A 19,285-nucleotide genomic window follows, 5' to 3' on the forward strand; every position below is an offset into this window, starting at 1 on the left:
TGTCATTTTGGTCTCTTGTGGAGAGTTGTCTCATTGGCAATCATACCACGTCTTCTTTTTTTTATATCAACTTATTTTCCGTTCACATTTTCCGTAAAGAAAAGAGGTTGCATTTTGTTTTTTACATGTAGCTTTTTTTGTTGTTGCTTCGAATAACAGGGTAGACCTTTTAGTTTCAGTCGACATACACGCTATCTTGAAATAATTACTTTTCGCATATAAATTATGTTTGGTTGCTTCATGATGTGGCTGAAATTCAGCAACAACTATTGGCCTAAATGAGATAAATATTTACAGACTGTTCTCTTCTGAGGATATTGAGCCATCAAGTGCCGGAAAATTAACTGTGTGTATTACATTTCAGATCAAATGTTATTAATTCATGGTCGTTTTATTATGCATATATTACACACTGAAATTGAAAATTGAAATATCAATCATTAATACGTCTTTGCTTGCATTGCTAATCTGCAATATGTACGATTTGTTTGCTAAAAATGTTCCCGTACAATGTTTTCAAAAATGCATTAAAAGTATTTTATGACTTTTGTCTATTTTGGCACACCCTCGAAAATCATGTCTATATATTTGTAAATATTTTAATTTTCAATCAGTAAAGAGAACAAAATATAAAAAGAGTGGATGTATAACGCACACTCCTTAAGAAGAACAGAAAACTTAATATTTATATAACATTTTTTATATCAATCAATATAAAAAAATACTACATTTCCAATACTAAATCAACAACCCGATGCACACATATTACATTCACTTCACATTCATCATCCAATGGATATTACCTTGAAGAAGAATACAGCGAAGTAGTTCAGTGCTTTTTAGAAAGCTAAAACTTATAATTTTCTTAATTTTCAAAGTGTATATCACTAATGCGTTTTGTTTAAATCTGTGTCAAAAAAGCGTTTACCAGAACGTAATAGGTGTTTGCACATAACGTAATTGGTGCTTGGACATAACGGAATAGGTGTTTGCACTTAACGTAATAGATGTTTGGACATAATGTAACAGGCATTCTAATGCATAAAGTTTGTAACGACAATTTTCATTGGACGTTGACAAATATTTTGAGGGGTTAGATTCCACGTTCTACCAGTCCGTAACTAAGAAAGCCACCATTTTGAATTCCGATATTTTTTGGGTATGTAATTTCCTCGTAATTTCTCAAAAAATAAACAAGATAGTCACATTCTGAGCCTCAAAATCTTCTTTTTGTCTATATTGAAACCATTTTGAAGCGTACGAAAGGTAGAAATACGTTTAGTATTCATGTTTGACAACCAGAGCATACATATGACGTCACATTGTTTAAATGCTAAAGACGATGCAACAGTTTCGCGGACTTTTTCATTTATGGCATTTTAAAGCCAAAATATTCATTAAATGAAATTTATGTTAATATGTGGCATTAGAATGGAGATAACTGTATTGTATTTTAAGCTTGGCCTTCGTTAAACTTGATTTTACTGTCGCAAATATCCGTTTACCTATCTCCGCTCCGCGTCGCTAGGTAAACTCAATTTGCGACAGTAAAATCGACGTTTTACGAAGGCCAAGCTTAAAATACAATACAGTTATCTCCTAATTTGCACATAACTTAAATGGGGTTTGCACATAATGTAAGCGATATTTGCACATAACGTAATAGTGTTTGCACATAATGCTGTAGATTTTATACATAACTTAATAGGTATTTGCACATAACGTTATAGGTGTTTGCACATAGGGTAAACGATGTTTGTACATAGAGTGAACGATGTTTGCACATAACGTAAACGAGGTTTGCACAAAACGTTGAGTTGTTTGCACATAATGTAAAAGGTATTTGCACATGACGCAATGAATGCTCACAGAGAGTATCTACTGTACGGCAAAACGTATATGAATTATACCATGATGTATTATGTTTTTCACTGGAGATACATCTGAATAAACACAACATAACGCCAAAAGACTATAATGTCATGAGATTTACGTAGAACAAAGGTGTATCACAACAAAACGTTTAGAACATTTGACATAACAATAAAACTTGAGACAGGACGCAATTATTACTTGACTTACGTGAAAGAAGAATAAACACAACATAGATAAAATATGAGAGAATGTAAAGTTGGTTGTTCATAAAGTTCCGAAGTATTCACAGAATATATAGTAGTTACAGCATAATGTAATGCATATTTTACACAACAAAGTTTAGCAATGGCATATCATACAATTGTTTGACCAAACAAATTACTAATTTCACATAACACAGAGATGCCGTGTCAGGATACAAAGGCATCTGCACATAACATAAAGAAGAAATGACAGGACGTAAAGGCAAAGCGACAAAACACATTAAATATTTACACTATAAGACAGTTCCGGCGTTCCATACTTTAGAGCCTCTAGTTTATTTTAAGACTAACACGAGCTTTTTATTTACCAGTTTGGTGATACTGTATTACATTTAGCTGCAGAATGTAAACATCCGGAGATATTCAGAATATTGTTGACTTCCGGAAGTGATCCAAGGATTAGAAATAACTCGGTATGATTTTGTTGTTACTATGGTACACGATGATTTAATCTATATCTATATCTTTATCTATATCTACAAGAGGCAAACTAATAATATGCATACATGTTGATATTCATAATGCATATTTGATTTGATATCTTATTAAGTTACATATTGGCAGTATAGTATATTTAGTAAAAATTCAGAAAGGATAAAATTGTGCATCAAATGCATTTTAAAGCCGGTGAACTATAAAAATGTTTCACTGTTTTATCGATAACACGTTTGTTGAGTTAAAGGGATCGTTATTTCAAATTGAAACTTATTTGCACCCCTACATGGCGACTGGTATTTGTACTCATATACAACTTAACTCGTACAAAACATTGTAAAAGACAGAAAGAAAAAGCATCTTGCAAAGTTCTTTCATTTCACTTACAGATGTCTGAAATATTTCCCGATTGCGAAATTCGAACTGCTTATTATTTGCTTTAAAGGCATCCATTGTTCCAAGTTCTATGAAAAAATATTTCGATATCACAACATCATACAGCAAGATATTTTGTTTTCGTGTTACAGTGAAAATTACATATAATCTCGAATAAAATAAATAAAAAATAGTTCTGATGCAGTCTGACGTCTCAGCAGGCCATTAAAAAGGCCGACAAACGTCAGAGCACTTTGAAATGAAAGACGTATATCGACTATTGAAAATTATAAGATTCATGGGAAAACAATTTAAATCACAAGAAAAACACAAAGGAGTACGAAAAGTTGAGTTACATGACAAGAAAACATTATCAACAATGTTTTTACCAAGGACCAATAAAAATCAAAGATAAACTGTCAACTGTATCACATAATTGTACAAAGTTAGCAATGGACTAAGAAAAATTAACCAAACTATAACGTGATGCTCTGGAAATCTGGTCAGTATATGGTCCTCTTAGAGCATCCGTCGTAACGCTCATTACAATTAAAAAACTTGAACATAAACGAAAACAGGTTGAATACTTTGAAATATGTCAATTCATGTAGTGTGTTACAGGGTGAGACACCGATTGATAGTTTTAAGAGAGTATATAGGGATTCAGTTGAGACTAGCTATAGAAAACTAGATTTACCAATGCTAGAAATGCTGGAACTAATAATACAGGTACATTATGCAAATAATATTTGCGAATCTCTTCAATTGCAAATATTTACGTTACAGGATAATAAAGTTTTCCTCCATTAAGGAAACGTCATTGGGTTTAACCGGTTTTGCACTCTATTTTTTATCTATAGATAATCATCTATTTTCCTGTTTATCAAAATTTTATACTTATACAGTAAAATTAAATTAGACATGTTAGATGCAGAAAAACATCTATATAATCGAGTAATTTAATACTTGAATATGAAATGTAAACAAAATTTTACACTGCTGAAAGGAACATATTACAAATTAAATTTTTATTGACTTATTTTCATAGAAAAATTAGACTTCAAATTATATTGATTAAGACTTAGATTGTGCATGATTAAGGAGACGCATCTTAATATGATTTGCCTCTTCCATGAAAATTGGTGTAGGTTAGCTACAATCACGCATGAATATAAAATAAAACGGAAAAAGAAAGGTATTCAAAAAGGGGACAATTTTATGAAAGAATACCCTACTTGGTCTGTTTTATTTATATATTCATGCGTGATTGTAACACATTTGCCAATAAGAAAGTCTGGATGCTAAAATCTGTAACTACAAATACTATGTTGAAACTGAAACTGCCACAAAACAACGCATACAGGGAAACATTTCAGAAAAATTTCAGAAAATACACTTTTTCAACAACAATTTTTCTTAAACATTTTATTTATGTTTAAGCTTGTTATTTCAGTTAAATGAATGCTGAAATTAGGTGTGAAAAACCGTAATGTGGATTGAATTAATTTGGTTTTGATATTATTGTTATACGAGAAAAATTAGACTACAAAAATATTGATTTAGACGTAACTTTTGATTAAAGGGAAACAACTCAATAGGATTTGCCTCTTTCATAAAATTGTCCCCTCTTTGAATACCTTTCTTTTTCCGTTTTATTTTATATTCATGCGTGATTGTAGCTTTCAAATTTGTCAATGACAAAGTATTGGATGCTAAAATCTGTTACTAAGTTGAAACTGAAACTGTTGCAAGATAACGCATGAAAGGAAACATTTTAATAAAAACACTTTTTTCTACAACGATTTCCTAAACATTTAAGCTATGTGTTAGCTTGTTCGTGTGCATTTACAGAATCGGGAAACTTTTTAGTTACTCGAGAAAACTTTAATAAGGCAAAACGAAACTCGGCGATACGCACTCATACGTTATCAATGACCTTAAAAATACTCTTTTAATTTTCTAAGTGTTTAAATACAGCGACAAACAAATAATAATCCGTTATTATTTCGTTAATGGTACCACTTTGATGCAAACATTTAGTTATCTTCCCTTTTCCGCCAAACAATGGTTAATGCGTGTGAAATTCGTTGTCCGTATAATGTTTGAACATTATTTGTTCAGCCCCAAAAGGTGAACGATTAAAATTTGAGAATATCGGCCATCTTAACAAGATCATAGTCGCTCTATTACAAACAATTGTAGCTACGGAATATTATGTTTTGCTTCTAAGACAAGTGCTCCGAAATTATCCATGTAAATAATGCATGTTGCATTATGTAAGAAATGTCTTTAAAAGTTTCATTTTACTAGTAACTGCAGATACGAGATGTCAATCCCCTTTGGCAGATCTGATATTACAAGGATAAAAAAAAAAAAAAAAGAGTGGATCACCTAAAAATTTTTTGACTACTGTAATATAAAATTCACAAAAATAGGAATGAATAAAATTGTGGGGTATATATCAATGAGAAAGTAACAAAAGACCGTACACATGTCACAATGTTCTCTTAAATTATAGCATGTAACATGTAAATTTCGTGTGTCTTAGTCACATAATGTAACCAATGAATTAAAAGAAAATACGACAAGTTAGGCATAGGACAAAATTCTAGAATATAGCAAAAGAAAGACACAGAAGAAGGGCATGACATGGACTATGCAAATAATATTATGAATAACAATAACAAAAAATTTGAATTGAAGGTTTATTCGAAAATTCATCATTAATTGATATTGATTTAGATCCGCGCCATTATTTAATTTCATTAATAATGGCTCGGATCTTAATCAATATCAAAATTATTTTTTTGTTTATTTAATTCCATTAAATAAACAAATTGAAATGTTTTTATATTTTCTAAGGAAATAGATGGAGAAAAAGAAGAAGAAGGTAAATTTTATCTAAGTTACGTTACTCCGGCACTTCTGATCAACAGCTAGAAATGTAATTTTGTAATCTGACACATTGGTTTTCCTAACACATCTAGTTAACCTGTTGTTGTAAATACTGTGCCTATCTGTACAACTGATTTGTCAAGTTCTTTCTTCAATGTACATAGAAATCATCTCGTCTCATTCGTTACTGATCTAAGTTAAAATCACGCTAGGAGCAATATTTACCTTTGTCAGTATTGAACAATATTTCCATTTGTGTGTAGCGATTTGTGGACTTAATACTTTTTTTCGTTTTGGCCATAGTAATGTCTGCATGTCTACCTTTATTGTTTTAAATTGTCCCAATGCATATTTGTTTTTCGTTCATTTGTTTACATAAATAAGGCCGTCAGTTTTCTCGTTTGAATTGTTATACATTGTCTTATCGGGGCCTTTTATAGCTGACTATGCGGTATGGCCTTTGCTCATTGTTGAAGGCCGTACGGTGACCTATAGTTGTTAATGTCTGTGTCATTTAGGTCTTTTGTGGAAAGTTGTCTCATCGGCAATCATATCACATCTTCTTTTTTATATTACAGGGTTTGCATTGTCTATCTTATCTTACAGAAAAGATGTTGCATCCATTGTAAAGTTGAAATAAAAAATCTCTTTGAAGGTTTTGAAGAGGCCTTCGTGATTATGAAGACCGATACAGACAACTTTTAACACTGATCATGCACGCTCCGTTTGTTATTCACTAAGTCGGTCTTTCTTTCCTTGTTATTGATCAAATACGACATTTCATCGTTTTTGTGAGAATCATTATCTATATGCAGATAGCATAATAACGTCGTGTTGTCCTTTGTTCGTCGATTTATGGTTTCTGATTTTTGTCTTGGTGTATTCTTGAATTTTATAATCGTTTTCCATTTGATTTACTTATTTTATATCTGTAAAACAATAAAGATAATTAACGCTTTCTGTTGATATTGATTTGCATGTATGATCGGATTGATTTTTAATTTAAAACGAACAAATAACGAAGAGCCCACACCATGTGAAAACTCAACTGCTAACGAGGATAAATAAAGAATGACAAGCATTGTTTTTTGCAAATTTCGATGTAATCTATGGAATAAAGAACAATTATACATCATCATTCAAATGGTTTACGTGTTACCAAATTGTGTAACAAGAATAACATATTTATTTAAGGATTTTGTAAAATTAGTCTCTCTGTGAAAGTGTTATATAAAAACAAATTTCAACTTTTTCAATAGCGAGGATCTTGGAGGAATTGAGAGGACTTGGTTTGGAGACAGCTTCCGATATGCTGGAAGTTATCAAACTTGGTCATTATAAATGCTACTGGAATAGAGTGTATCTTGTTGGACCTTATTACTCAGGCAAGAGCTGTCTTGCAAAAATTCTAGTCGGTGAACCAATTCCAAAAGAACGAAAATCAACAGATGGAATATGGATATACATGGGAAAGGCTGGCATGGACATAGAAGAAACAAAATGGAAATGTTTCCCGAAAGGTAAGTATACTCAACTAAATGGTTTAAAAATATCATGTTTCAAATAAATCTTTTGAAAGTAACCAAAGAGCAACAGTTTGAGAAATACAGTAGCACGGCGAAAAAGTAGAAAAGATGAAAGGTAAAACAACGATCAACAAACATCATACAAACAACTTTACATTCGCAACCAGTACTTCTCCCCATCACCAAAACCCAGTGGTAAATTAAGGTGTTGAGAAAAGGAATGGTTCTGATCTACTGATTGCACCCGTTTGTTGCTCATGTAAAGTTAAAAGTAGACAATCAGTCTTTGCTGACTATGCGATATGGGTTTTCTCATTGGAGACCGTAATGTGACCTATATTAGTTAATTTCTGTGTCATTTAGTGAAAGTTGTCTCAATTAAAATCATATCAAATATTAATTATTTACAATCATACTTATTATGATACAAACATTTATACCATATTTAGTTTAAGACACACAAATGTTCCAAGACATTGACAAATTTTACACATATTAATTCACATGTATATCTATCAATAGTTACATTACATGTTTCGTGTGTATGTTTCCTTAAGATCTATACTATTCATTTGTTGACAGCAATCGAGACGCATTCCAGTATTAGATTGATATTTTCCAATAAAATACAGCATCAATGATAGCACGTGCTTCCCGTAAAAATGTCTCGTCAATCAATAAGAAAACACACAAAAATGTGATGTAAATCGTTATTTCAGGATGTAGCATAGTCATGTATTAATCAGTACTAGGAAATCAATAATGGTATTACGTGTTAAATTAAAGGTTTCGATTGAAAATAAACATGCTCAACTAGTGTATTTAAGATATTTGATTGCAGGTGATGCTATTAAGGAAGTTCTGACGAGTATGCTAATGTCCATTTCGAAACCAGAAAATATAGAGACGCCAGTGTCTCATTTCCATACTTCACAAACTGATTTAACATTGGTATCTACAATAGAAAGACGCAAAAAACATGTTACTAAAGTGGACATGGAATTTGAAGATAAAACAAGTCACATGAACCCGGTTGTTTTAAACAAATCATTTGACACCCCAATTTTGAAAAGCAATATTCAACATTTTCCAGATGATAAAAACAATATATCTGATTTCCCCTGTAACACAAGTTGTTGGCAGGATAACCAACCAAGCACATCACCCGTTGATATAGACAGCACTGTCCACGAATGTTATGTTGCTTCGAAAATTAATGAACGAACCGATTTTGGAGGTTTACCAGTCGATCAAAATGCTTCCGATGATTTAAACAATGATAAAAAGGAATATAGAGGATTACCTATCGACAAAATCAATACTTCCGATGTCTTAGACGAAGAACCAAATAATTTCGGAGAATTGCCATTCGACTGCAATGCTACCAATCTGGTCGACAATGCACAATTAGATTTCGGAGGACTGTCAGTTGATTGCAGTGCTTCCCATGCCGTAGACAATGAACAAAAGAAATATGCAAGATTACCAGTCGACATCAGTGCTTCCCATATGCAAGCTGTAGACAATAAACTAAAGAATTTCGGAGAATTACCAGTCTACCACACTGCTTTCTATCATTCAAACAAAGAATCTAAATTTAATGCTTCTTCATATAATTTATTAGAAGAATCAAATATAAGTAATTTGGATATCAATGTGCAGGATAATTCTGCTAAAGGAAAATATATTCTAGAGGTCCCTGATGCTGTGAAAGGTAGTTTTATAGGAGTTCCTACTTCGGCAAGAAGTTTGTCAACGGCTACAATTAAAACCAGAACACTACCAATTATACATCTTTCTGACACTGATCCAAATGATTTTCGAGAAGCACCAATCAACCACATTGTGTCACGTGTTTCAACTGAGAAAAAGAGGTTGTCTTCTTCTTCAAATTCATCAGAGCTTGTCCAATATAAAGAACAATTAATGGAGATTACAAGTGAATTGTCACACAAAAATATTCACCAACTGGTGATCCAAGCTATTGCAGATGGGAAGTATAAGCAAACTGTAATACCTATAGATATCTGGGACTTTGGTGGACAGATGACCCATCAGCTCTTTATAACAAGCAGATGCATTTTTGTATTGATATTTAATGGTAGCCTTTGTCTACATAAGACGAGAAGAGATTTAGCCTTTTTACCAGGACATTTTGGTAAACCTACAGTGGCAGGTTTGTTTTAGTTTTGTCTTTTTATAGCTCTTTTAACATAAAAAGGAAACGTTTGTTTTCTTGTTCTTTACAATGTTTACGAAAAGTCAACAAAAATTGTTACATATATTATAAAGTGAAGAAATACAAATTAAGGATTTCAATAATACTCCAACAAAAGACTATTTACAGATTTCGCTTACAGTTAGTTGTTACTGACAAGTTAAATCGCCTTCAACTCTTTTACAACCTAATTCCTGTATAATATTATATAAATTCACACTGAAATGTTATCGATTGAAAGAGATGTTTCACTATGATAATATGAAGAGTAGTTTGAACATTGTTTTTTCCTTTAAAACAAAATAATAAAACCGCATAATAGATATTTGCTTGAACAAAACTAGATATAGCCTTTTCAAAATTTGAACATTGGTAGCGTGTCTCTAAAATTTATTCTTACACAATATATAAAGAGAATATGGAATGATTTTTTGTTAAATCACTCATCGTATCAACCCTTTACCAATATAAATTTCGGATTATATTAGAGTCTCAGGTTAATAAATTTATTTATAGTTTGTAAAAAAAAAAACCATTGAAAATATGATATACCCGATATACATATTCTTGAATTCATTTTGAAACTAAGAGAATTTCCATCAGATAATATGATGAAAGGGCAAGAATTACTGCTTTGCATGTATTTGGTGTCGTTAAGCATGTTGAGTATAGATACTTTAGGACTTTTGTTGGAAACCGAAACAAAGGGCTCATTAAAACATGGTTTTCAGTGTTTGTGCATCTGTTGTTCTTAATTTTTCTTATATCTAGAATCACCATTTATATATAACCAAGAGGTGCTTATACGTGTGTCATATTTCTGTTTTTTTCAGTTTATCTTATTCACTGGGTGAATTCCATATTAACATATTCCAAACGATTAGACGAAGGATTTCCAAGAATACTTTTTGTAGCTACGCACAAGGATAAAATTTCAGAGGTATATTTTACCGGATGATGTTAAAATCTGTATTAAACAGTACTATTGCAGCCTTAATTTAATTATTAAATTGATCATTTTCTCACAATCTAAGGCCTAACAGTGATCTAGGCCTAAAAGTTGCTTACTTCTAAGTCCAGTTTTTTCTATATATAGTTGTTACGTTTTCAATTGATACTACATCTTTTTGTCTTTTAATTTTTTTTTAATATTTGAAACTATAAGTATTGAGAATAGAACCGGTTTGAATCATTTCTGTAGTGCATGATCTTGTTTAAGTTTGACGCCAATGTGTTACAATTAATAAAAATGTAAAGGGACACAAGCTACGAGATATATAAAAATCTAAAGAATGATTTTTTGTTTGTTCATTAATGAAAGCAAAATAGTGAAATGATAATTCGCTTTTAGCAGCCAGTATGTTTCAATTTTGTCAATTTAAGATGAGAAGCATTGATAATGAATTACCTAGAAAATCCAGTTTTTACGTGTTCACTTTGGATTTGAATTTGTATTTATATCTTTATTTCTGTTTATATCGTTTATATGACCATCACAGATCTTCGGAGGTCTACTCGATAGTAAATGAGATGGAGTCACGACTAAAATACACACGAAACGAAACTACATATTATAGAGCTTATGCCCTGTAAATTGTTTTTTTTTAGACTTTCTATTATTTTGATAAATGTTTTTTTTTTTCGAAAAACTAAGGATTTTCTTATGCCAGGAATAGATTACCTTAGCCGTATTTGGCACAACTTTTTGGAATTTTGGATCCTCAATGCTTTTCAACGTTGTACTTGTTTGGATTTATAAATATTTTGATATGAGCGTCACTGATGAGTCTTATGTAGACGAAACGCGCGTCTGGCGTACTAAATTATAATCCTGGTACCTTTGATAACTATTTATGGTTAAAAAGTAAATATGATAATTTCAGTCACATTGGTTAGCATGAATTTGACAGCTAATACCTGTTTAAAGATTACAATGTTCCTATTTTTCAGATTAGTAGGAATATAATTGTAAATTTTATGAACGTTCCAAATATTAAATATAGATATATTTCCAAATATAATCTCCTAAACTTTATATTGGTATATTTGAATTTATATATGATTATACGCACCAAACGAATGGATAACAACTTTCATATTCCTGACTTAGTACAGTCATTTTTTAATGTAGACAATGGTATATGTATAAACCTGCTTTTAAAACTCAGTATGGCTAAACTTCTCACTTGTATAACATTCGCATAAAATTTCAATATATTGACAATGATGTGTGAACGCAAAACAGACGTAATTAATAATATGTCAAACATAGGGGAACAGCAGTCTTTAACATTCCAAACATATAACTTAATAAAATTTGTGAATATTTTTTAACAACGAATATAAATACATCTACTTTTATTCAATACTTCAGAAAAAACTTGAATCACACAGAAATAAGCTTATGGATCAAATCGAGGATTTATTTAAATCGCATGCAGGTCGGGCACATCTTGAATTCAAGCCACTTCTATTCATTAATGCTATAAATGAAAACGACCCCGAAATTGAAGCTCTCCGAATGCTTCTGATGAACAGAGCTGTAGAACATCCTCGATGGGGCGAACTAATGCCAACAACATGGGTTCCATTAGAATTGCAACTTTTAATGGAGGTAGAAAACGGCGTAAATATTATGTCAAAAGCAGAGCTAAAAATGTTAAATTCACAAAATGAACCAATGGTACTTACCGAAAAGCAGTTGGAGACTTTCCTCAGAGTTCAACACTCTCTTGGAAAACTTCTTTACTTTAATACGACAACGCTGCGTAACTATGTCATCATTAAACCAGCTTACCTAGTTGAAGTACTTCGATCAATTGTCACAGAAAAACAGTTTTGGATAAAAGGAAAACAGTTTTCTCGTGTCCTGCAAACTTTGAGGGATACAGGATTTATTGATCGATGGGATATCTATTCAATATGGAACCAGGTTTCGTTTAAACAAATTTTTCCATATAAAGTATTTATGATTGAGGTTTTGGTTCATCTCGACGTTTTAGTTGCTCCACAAACTGAAAACGAGGATCTACATCACAACATCGAACGCGTGTCAAGGTTTCTAGTTCCATGTATGATAACAAGGCCTAATAAAACCAAGTACATGAACAAATTTTGTACTTCCAAAACATCTATCGTTATGTCATATACATTCATGGGAGAAGTCATTCCTCCAGCGCTTATGTATAGATTCCTTGGATCATTCGTCACCATGTGGGGTGTAAAAAATTACAAAGGAAAAAAGAGAATGTTATTCAGCGATCTTGCCGTAGTAGAAGTGGATAAACGTCACGATGTTGCAGTACAGGTAATGAAAAATAGACTTGTGGTATATCTCATTCATTCAGAGAGGAAGGAAGATATTGTACCAACACTTGCATCTTCCGTACAAGAATGCTTGACTGCAGCAGTTTACAGAATTTCTAAATTTTATTCCACGCTTTCGGAGGACAGCAATACATTGCAACAAAAATCCCATATGGTCATGCCATTTAAAATCGAGTTTGGGGTTCATTGCCAGAAAACTCTATGCTTCTTTCCTCCTAAAGATATGCCAGTAACCGGTCAAGATCAAGGATGGCAATGCAGCTGCCACAAGCAGAGTCATGATGTCAATTGTCTTAGATTATGGTTTTCAGAAAAAGTATGTACTTATTTCTATGTTATACATCAGCTCTGACAGGGTGGATAAATGTATAGTGTTTTACGTCCGTCCACGTTTAATTCCTCTTTGTGGCCGCTTCTGATAACATATTGACATCGCACTTTTTCTCAGGAACTTCACAGAAGAGCTCCCTTCAATTAAATAACACGCTTTATATGAGCTAAATTTGGTGTGATTTCTTTACGGATTCATTGCGGATCCATTTTCTGTTTACCGAATACATGCACTTTTTCATTCTCCTTATACAACAGTTTGTCATCGTAAATTCTCTGAACCTACACGACAGAATTTCATGAAATGCTGTAGATAATTAGACCATACTAGGTAGATATGTTAATCGCTTTTTTACGAAACTTTTCTCTGATTTTACTGACCCACTATTTCCTTTTTCAGCACAGTACAGTGATGTATAAATTTATCGCTGGAAACTAAGGATCGCACGTGCCGTTGACTAGTTGTCAATATAAAGATCAACGTCGTCAGTGGCTAATTAGCAATAAACCGATCATCGTTTGTCATTTGAACTCAGTTGCTTTTCTAACTTTCGCCGTATCGGCTCAAGCGAAAAATCCCGTTGTGATAACCAACAATTATCGACAGGACATAATGATAATTTTTTCTTAAGAGTTATGCTCCTAAAAAATTAGAATTTTTTCCTATATTTTCCACTGCAACATCGATCCTCTGAAACCAATTAATAAAATGTCACGTTACTAAGGACATAGTATGAAGATGTGCACATCCACCATTTATTTTATTAGCTGACCTTTGTAGCAGTGTTTTTAATTAGGAAACATGTGAGATTGTGTTTGCCGATTGATAATGTAGGGATGTGTGGTCTGAGCGTGCTCAAAAAGGTTCTTTGATGTATTTGGCTACCACGCTATTTTGGTATAAGCATAACTGCTGAATTTTGTGTAAAGGAAATGCACGTCTTGTATTCAAAACATAACTCTAGTACCTATGATGAGTTTTTATTTCTAATCTTCTCTTTTCAATATTTTAGATTTATTGTGAGAGATGTGACGAGTCTTGTAATGGTAGGTTTGAAACCTTTAACCCGTTTTTCCATATGAAAATAAACAGTTTACCACACAAAGCGATCATACACAATAGGCGAAAGATACCGAAGTGAAAACCAATGTATATGTAGAAAAAATACTGACAAAGCATTACAAATTATTCCCCCGTAAACGATTAAAAGTCGAGAAAAATCCGAAAAAAATCTGCAATAAATACTTGAGACTAAGCAAAAAAATCCATCTAACCAAAACCAGGAGTGATTACAGGTTCTTCGTTTAAAGTTGATAAAGAAATGACAATCCATGCATATGACAATTAACAGTTATTTCTAAGTGTAAGAACAATATGTGAATGCATTCTATGTACATTTATTTTAGCAATATTTTAAGATTCATCAGGACGACTATTTATTATACCTTTATTTGAAAGATAAAAAGAAATCGAACAAAATACATCAAAGATTAATATCATATACTCAAATCACGTTCAAATCAAATAATGTTTGAAATAAGATTTTTTTTATGAAAATCGTATCTTTTAAGACATATTGTAACACATTCTAAAGTTACACTTATTTCGCAAAACAAAAGAAACATTAGCTCACAATTCATTATATCACAACAGGTCTTGGTGAAATAGAAATAGAGCAGTGTCCCGAAGAAAAACACTTACGCAGATTGGTGGCAAGACTTACGCATGATTGTTGTCGTAAGCTCTTCATTGAACTTAATATGGAAACCAGTATTTGGGAAGATATCAGTCAACAGTTCCTACATCTACATCCTGACGATTTAAAATTAACTTCTTTGATAAGATGGAAAGAAGGAAGGAAAAATCCTACATTTCAAGATATTCTTGATGCCTTAGGAAAATGCAACCTGGATAAACATCTACTTTGTCAGGTACGGAAAATAGCAGCTTAAATTGAAGAGAGGTACAAGTTAAAGTAAATATATTCAATTAAACCATTGTGGTGAATTCAGTCTAATCATTTACCGTGGATTCTTTTTTCTAGAATCAACGCTTTCAAAATCTGTTGCTGAAATGTACTCACCATTTTATACTCTTTTGTTCTTTTTTGTGTCTAATTACATTAAGTTTCTATTTTATTAAGTTCTATATGCCATCACTGGGAATCGAACACATTCATGAATTCTGTAACGTGTAACTGACATCAACATATCGACGAAACATCTGGGCTACCAATTTAAATGATTTAAATGTCTTATTTATACATATAAATGAATATATGATATACATCATTATAATAGACACACAGGACTTGTACCTTTATATATACATAATAGGCAAACGTGGAGTATGACTTGGTAGCCACGAGGTTACATAGCTAAGATAAATGAAATTAAGGTATGGACTTGTCTGTTTAGGTTCGATCCCCGAATTCTCTCTTCCGTCTCTCTCAAGTTTTCAAGTTTTTGTTCTTGTTTTGTATGTTACTGTGGATATTTTGTGTCGTTTATTAATGAATTATTGTTGGATCTTCCACATATTTGAAACAAAAATGAGAACATTCTATTTGTCCATTTTTGTTTTATAAATTGATATAATATGTTTTCATCTGTTTTACTACCTAATTTGGCAACTGTTAATTTGCAAATTTATATGCTAGCAATTTGAGGTGTTCCTAGAATTAGGCTTTTTGTTAGAAATTTATGAAACATATATATGTTCGGGTTGTTTTCCCTTCGACACATTCTCCATTTCCATTCCCATTTTCAATTTTGATAGAAATAAGTTCGAATATATCTTATTATGAAAAAACAGATAACATGCAGATGCCTTATAGTATGAAGATTTTTAAGGGTGTTGTTATATATTTATATTTTTTTTTTACTATTTGATTGTGATATAAAAATGTATTGTGATGGATCGTTTGAAAAGCGTTAACACAATAGTTTAAGTAATACATACAATGGATAAGTGTTGATTGATGAAAAACTAATCATTCGCCCTCCGAGCTCATGGTTTCTTTTTCAAGAATCAACGCGTATCCATTGTATCTATATCACTTAGGTGTGCATTATTCGTTATATTCAAGTCTTTATCTCCTTAGTGGATAAAACAAAATACTTCTCTATGAATACTTGTAACGACAGGAGTGGATTGAATTTTGATAAGAGATTAAGAATAATTCTTGCAATTACAATATATTCATTCTAACAACTCTTATTTTTTAACTATTGATATCTGATTTCAGGTTTTTAGAGATGTAGTTCCCAATACATCAGGCAAGTTTTAATTATCACTGATCAAAATAAGATATGATTAAGATGCAACGTCAGCAAAATTAATATATTTTCATTGCCTTTTTTTTTTATCTCTCTCTCAAGAACACTATACGCACACTGCGAGAGACTTACATGATAAGACCATAATCACAAAGAAGTAGGTTCAGTAAGACCACTTTTTGGCCCCAAAATATAGCAGTTTTAGAAAACTGTGAATATATAATCTTTAAGCTATATTTAGGAAAGTACATTGCTTCTGCTTCATATGTATGAGCTGTTTTTGACAACACAATGCACAAATATCGCGAACTAGCATCATTAAGTCATGCTAAATTACTGAAATCTTCCAAATTTTAGCATTTTGGTTTATTTTTAGACGGTTTCCGTCTAAAATGAAAGTGGCTGCATTCGTGTTCATTCATAATATTGAAATGTAAGTTGTATTTGGTGATAATACAAAACATATATAAAGGTTAAGGATGAACACGGATGCGGCCACTTTCATTTTTGACAAAAACCATCTGAAAAGTGACGTTTTTTGGCATATTTGATAGATTTTTTTATATTTAAACTTGAATCAGAACGTTTTTAATGACTAAATCAGTTAAAATATGTAGCATAAACTAATCGAATCAATTGAAATAGACACTTAAGTGTTTAGAAAGTTTCCAAAAACTTTCGTTAAATAAACTTTAAATTTGCCCTTACCTACTCCTTTACACATTAACCAAGCAGTTATTTTTTATTCAGTTAAAGCTGTGAGTAATACTGACAACGTGATGTAAACGTTAATTCAACATGAAGTTAGAGTTTCGTACACGATAGGTCTTGGCCGTATGGTTTTTGAATCTTTTAAGTTTGTGTTTATCGACAATTCATGTTAAATACTGAATCAACATTTATTTTGACATGACGTTTATAGTCGAAAATCTCTCATGTTGCAGTACATTTGTTGTCGTCAATGTTTTTTGGCAGGATCAGGGACTAAACGTGACTGTATTTTCTCCAGGGGTACCGCTTGCCCCCAAAGTATGTTCAGGGGACCAGTTGAAATTTGTATACTAATGAAATAAAGGCTTAAATCCACGCATTAATTTTGGAATTTTTAGTATCAAGCTTAACAGTTAGATCAAGTTATATTTAAGTAAAATGAGACGCGGAAAGAATCGTCTATGTTAGGGGGTTTTGTCAGCCTTTTGATAAGATTTTTGTTTGTGAAGGACCAATTGATAGAAATAACATTTACTAGTAGTAGCTCTTATAATCACGTGGACTTTAAAAAATGTCCCAAGGGTTCGTATTGCTCAGTCTTCTCGTCGACTTTGTTTCCACCATGGCTTTGTCAGTTTCTCTTATACTTATGAATAGACCACTTGCACATTTAATGGCGTTTCGCTTTCAAATCTGCAAAATATATCGACCGGAAATAGGTAGGACAAAAGACGTCACAGTTTTTGCTTGTTTACCATAACGATTACTCAACACATATATACATTTTCTTTTATTCAATACTTATTGTATAATATGGCATATTCGTTTAGCACACCTTTTGTTTTTAAATGTTGATATAATCTACACGAACATACTTCCTTTTTAGGAATTCCAGATGATATCTTGACCCAATTACCATCCACTACTACATTGCAGTGTCTAGCAAACCATATCGGAAACAGTAGTATGCAGTTAGGTGTAGAACTTGGGATAACCATGTCTGAGATACAGAACGTACAATACGAACACAAGGACAAGCTGTTGAATCAGACGAAGGCAATTTTACGAATCTGGCAGCAGAAGAAAGCCCCAAAATGAACAAATTTATCACTGATCAAAGCCTTGCATAGGATTGGAAAAATCAACTGCATAAGCATGATAAGATAAATAACATTTTTATACAGACATACTGGTGCAGATATGTGGACCATGTCATCCAACCTTGCGCTTTTTTTAAATGTTATTACTGTACATTTGTACATAAATATTGTTTTCACATTTTTATAGAAAAATTGTTTTTAAACTTAATAAAAGCATGCAGAAAATATTTTGTATTTTAAGTGAAAAAAAAAACCCAACCAATAATAAATCTGTTGATAACCTGAATGATCATGTTATTCATTTAAAATTAGACAACCGCAATCATTGTAAAATATATAATTTACTTGCTAATGGTATCAGTGTGAACAACATGTTAAGAGTAATAAATTGCAAGAGCATCGATTCAATAAAAAAAAAATGCATTGATCATTGAATATAATTTATTATGTCTATCAAATGCAGTAGTATTTTCAATCCGAACTTTTGAAAGTAAGAAAAATAATACACCGGGATTGTTCTTCCTTAGTTCCAAGTTATGCGACAAATGCAAAACCAGAACACTCAAGTCAAATTATTGTTTTGTAAAACAAAAAATGACATGACAAAACGCATAGCTGTGTTTCAGATCCGTAAGAATGTTTACTTAAAATAATCCAATCATCCTCTTCACGGACGCCGTCACTGGGTGACTGAACGTTATGGAATATCGTTTTCAAAGATTACAACGGAAACGTTTTTTAAATCGTCGTAACTTTAATCCAGTCCCCCTTTTCTCGAATTTGACCTACCGAATCAGACTTGTCACTGGATTGATACTTTTACTACTATGAGAAACACGACGGGTCTCACATTAGAAGCAAGATTGTTTACACTTCCGGACCAACTGAAATCATCCCCAGATTTTGTTGGGATCGTGTTACTCAAATTTTATTCAATATTGTGTCTTGTGT

The 19,285-nt window shown here is 32.0% G+C and overlaps 1 protein-coding gene across 1 annotated transcript in view; it reads left to right on the forward strand.

Moving 5' to 3' along the window:
* LOC134701272 (uncharacterized) overlaps positions 1-18,700 on the forward strand; it is a 33,109-nt gene extending 14,409 nt beyond the window's left edge. Inside the window, exons 6-16 of the mRNA XM_063562397.1 lie at positions 2,450-2,551; positions 3,570-3,677; positions 5,811-5,838; positions 7,103-7,363; positions 8,211-9,545; positions 10,421-10,527; positions 11,962-13,230; positions 14,258-14,291; positions 14,899-15,176; positions 16,493-16,523; positions 18,121-18,700. Of these exons, the coding sequence (XP_063418467.1) occupies positions 2,450-2,551; positions 3,570-3,677; positions 5,811-5,838; positions 7,103-7,363; positions 8,211-9,545; positions 10,421-10,527; positions 11,962-13,230; positions 14,258-14,291; positions 14,899-15,176; positions 16,493-16,523; positions 18,121-18,332 (3,765 nt within the window). The 3' untranslated portion in view covers positions 18,333-18,700. The remainder of the gene's footprint in view (positions 1-2,449; positions 2,552-3,569; positions 3,678-5,810; positions 5,839-7,102; positions 7,364-8,210; positions 9,546-10,420; positions 10,528-11,961; positions 13,231-14,257; positions 14,292-14,898; positions 15,177-16,492; positions 16,524-18,120) is intronic.
* The last annotated feature ends 585 nt before the right edge of the window (positions 18,701-19,285 follow it).

This window comes from Mytilus trossulus, unplaced genomic scaffold (assembly GCF_036588685.1).
Source record: "Mytilus trossulus isolate FHL-02 unplaced genomic scaffold, PNRI_Mtr1.1.1.hap1 h1tg000234l__unscaffolded, whole genome shotgun sequence".
In the NCBI taxonomy this organism is placed as follows: Eukaryota; Metazoa; Mollusca; class Bivalvia; order Mytilida; family Mytilidae; genus Mytilus; species Mytilus trossulus.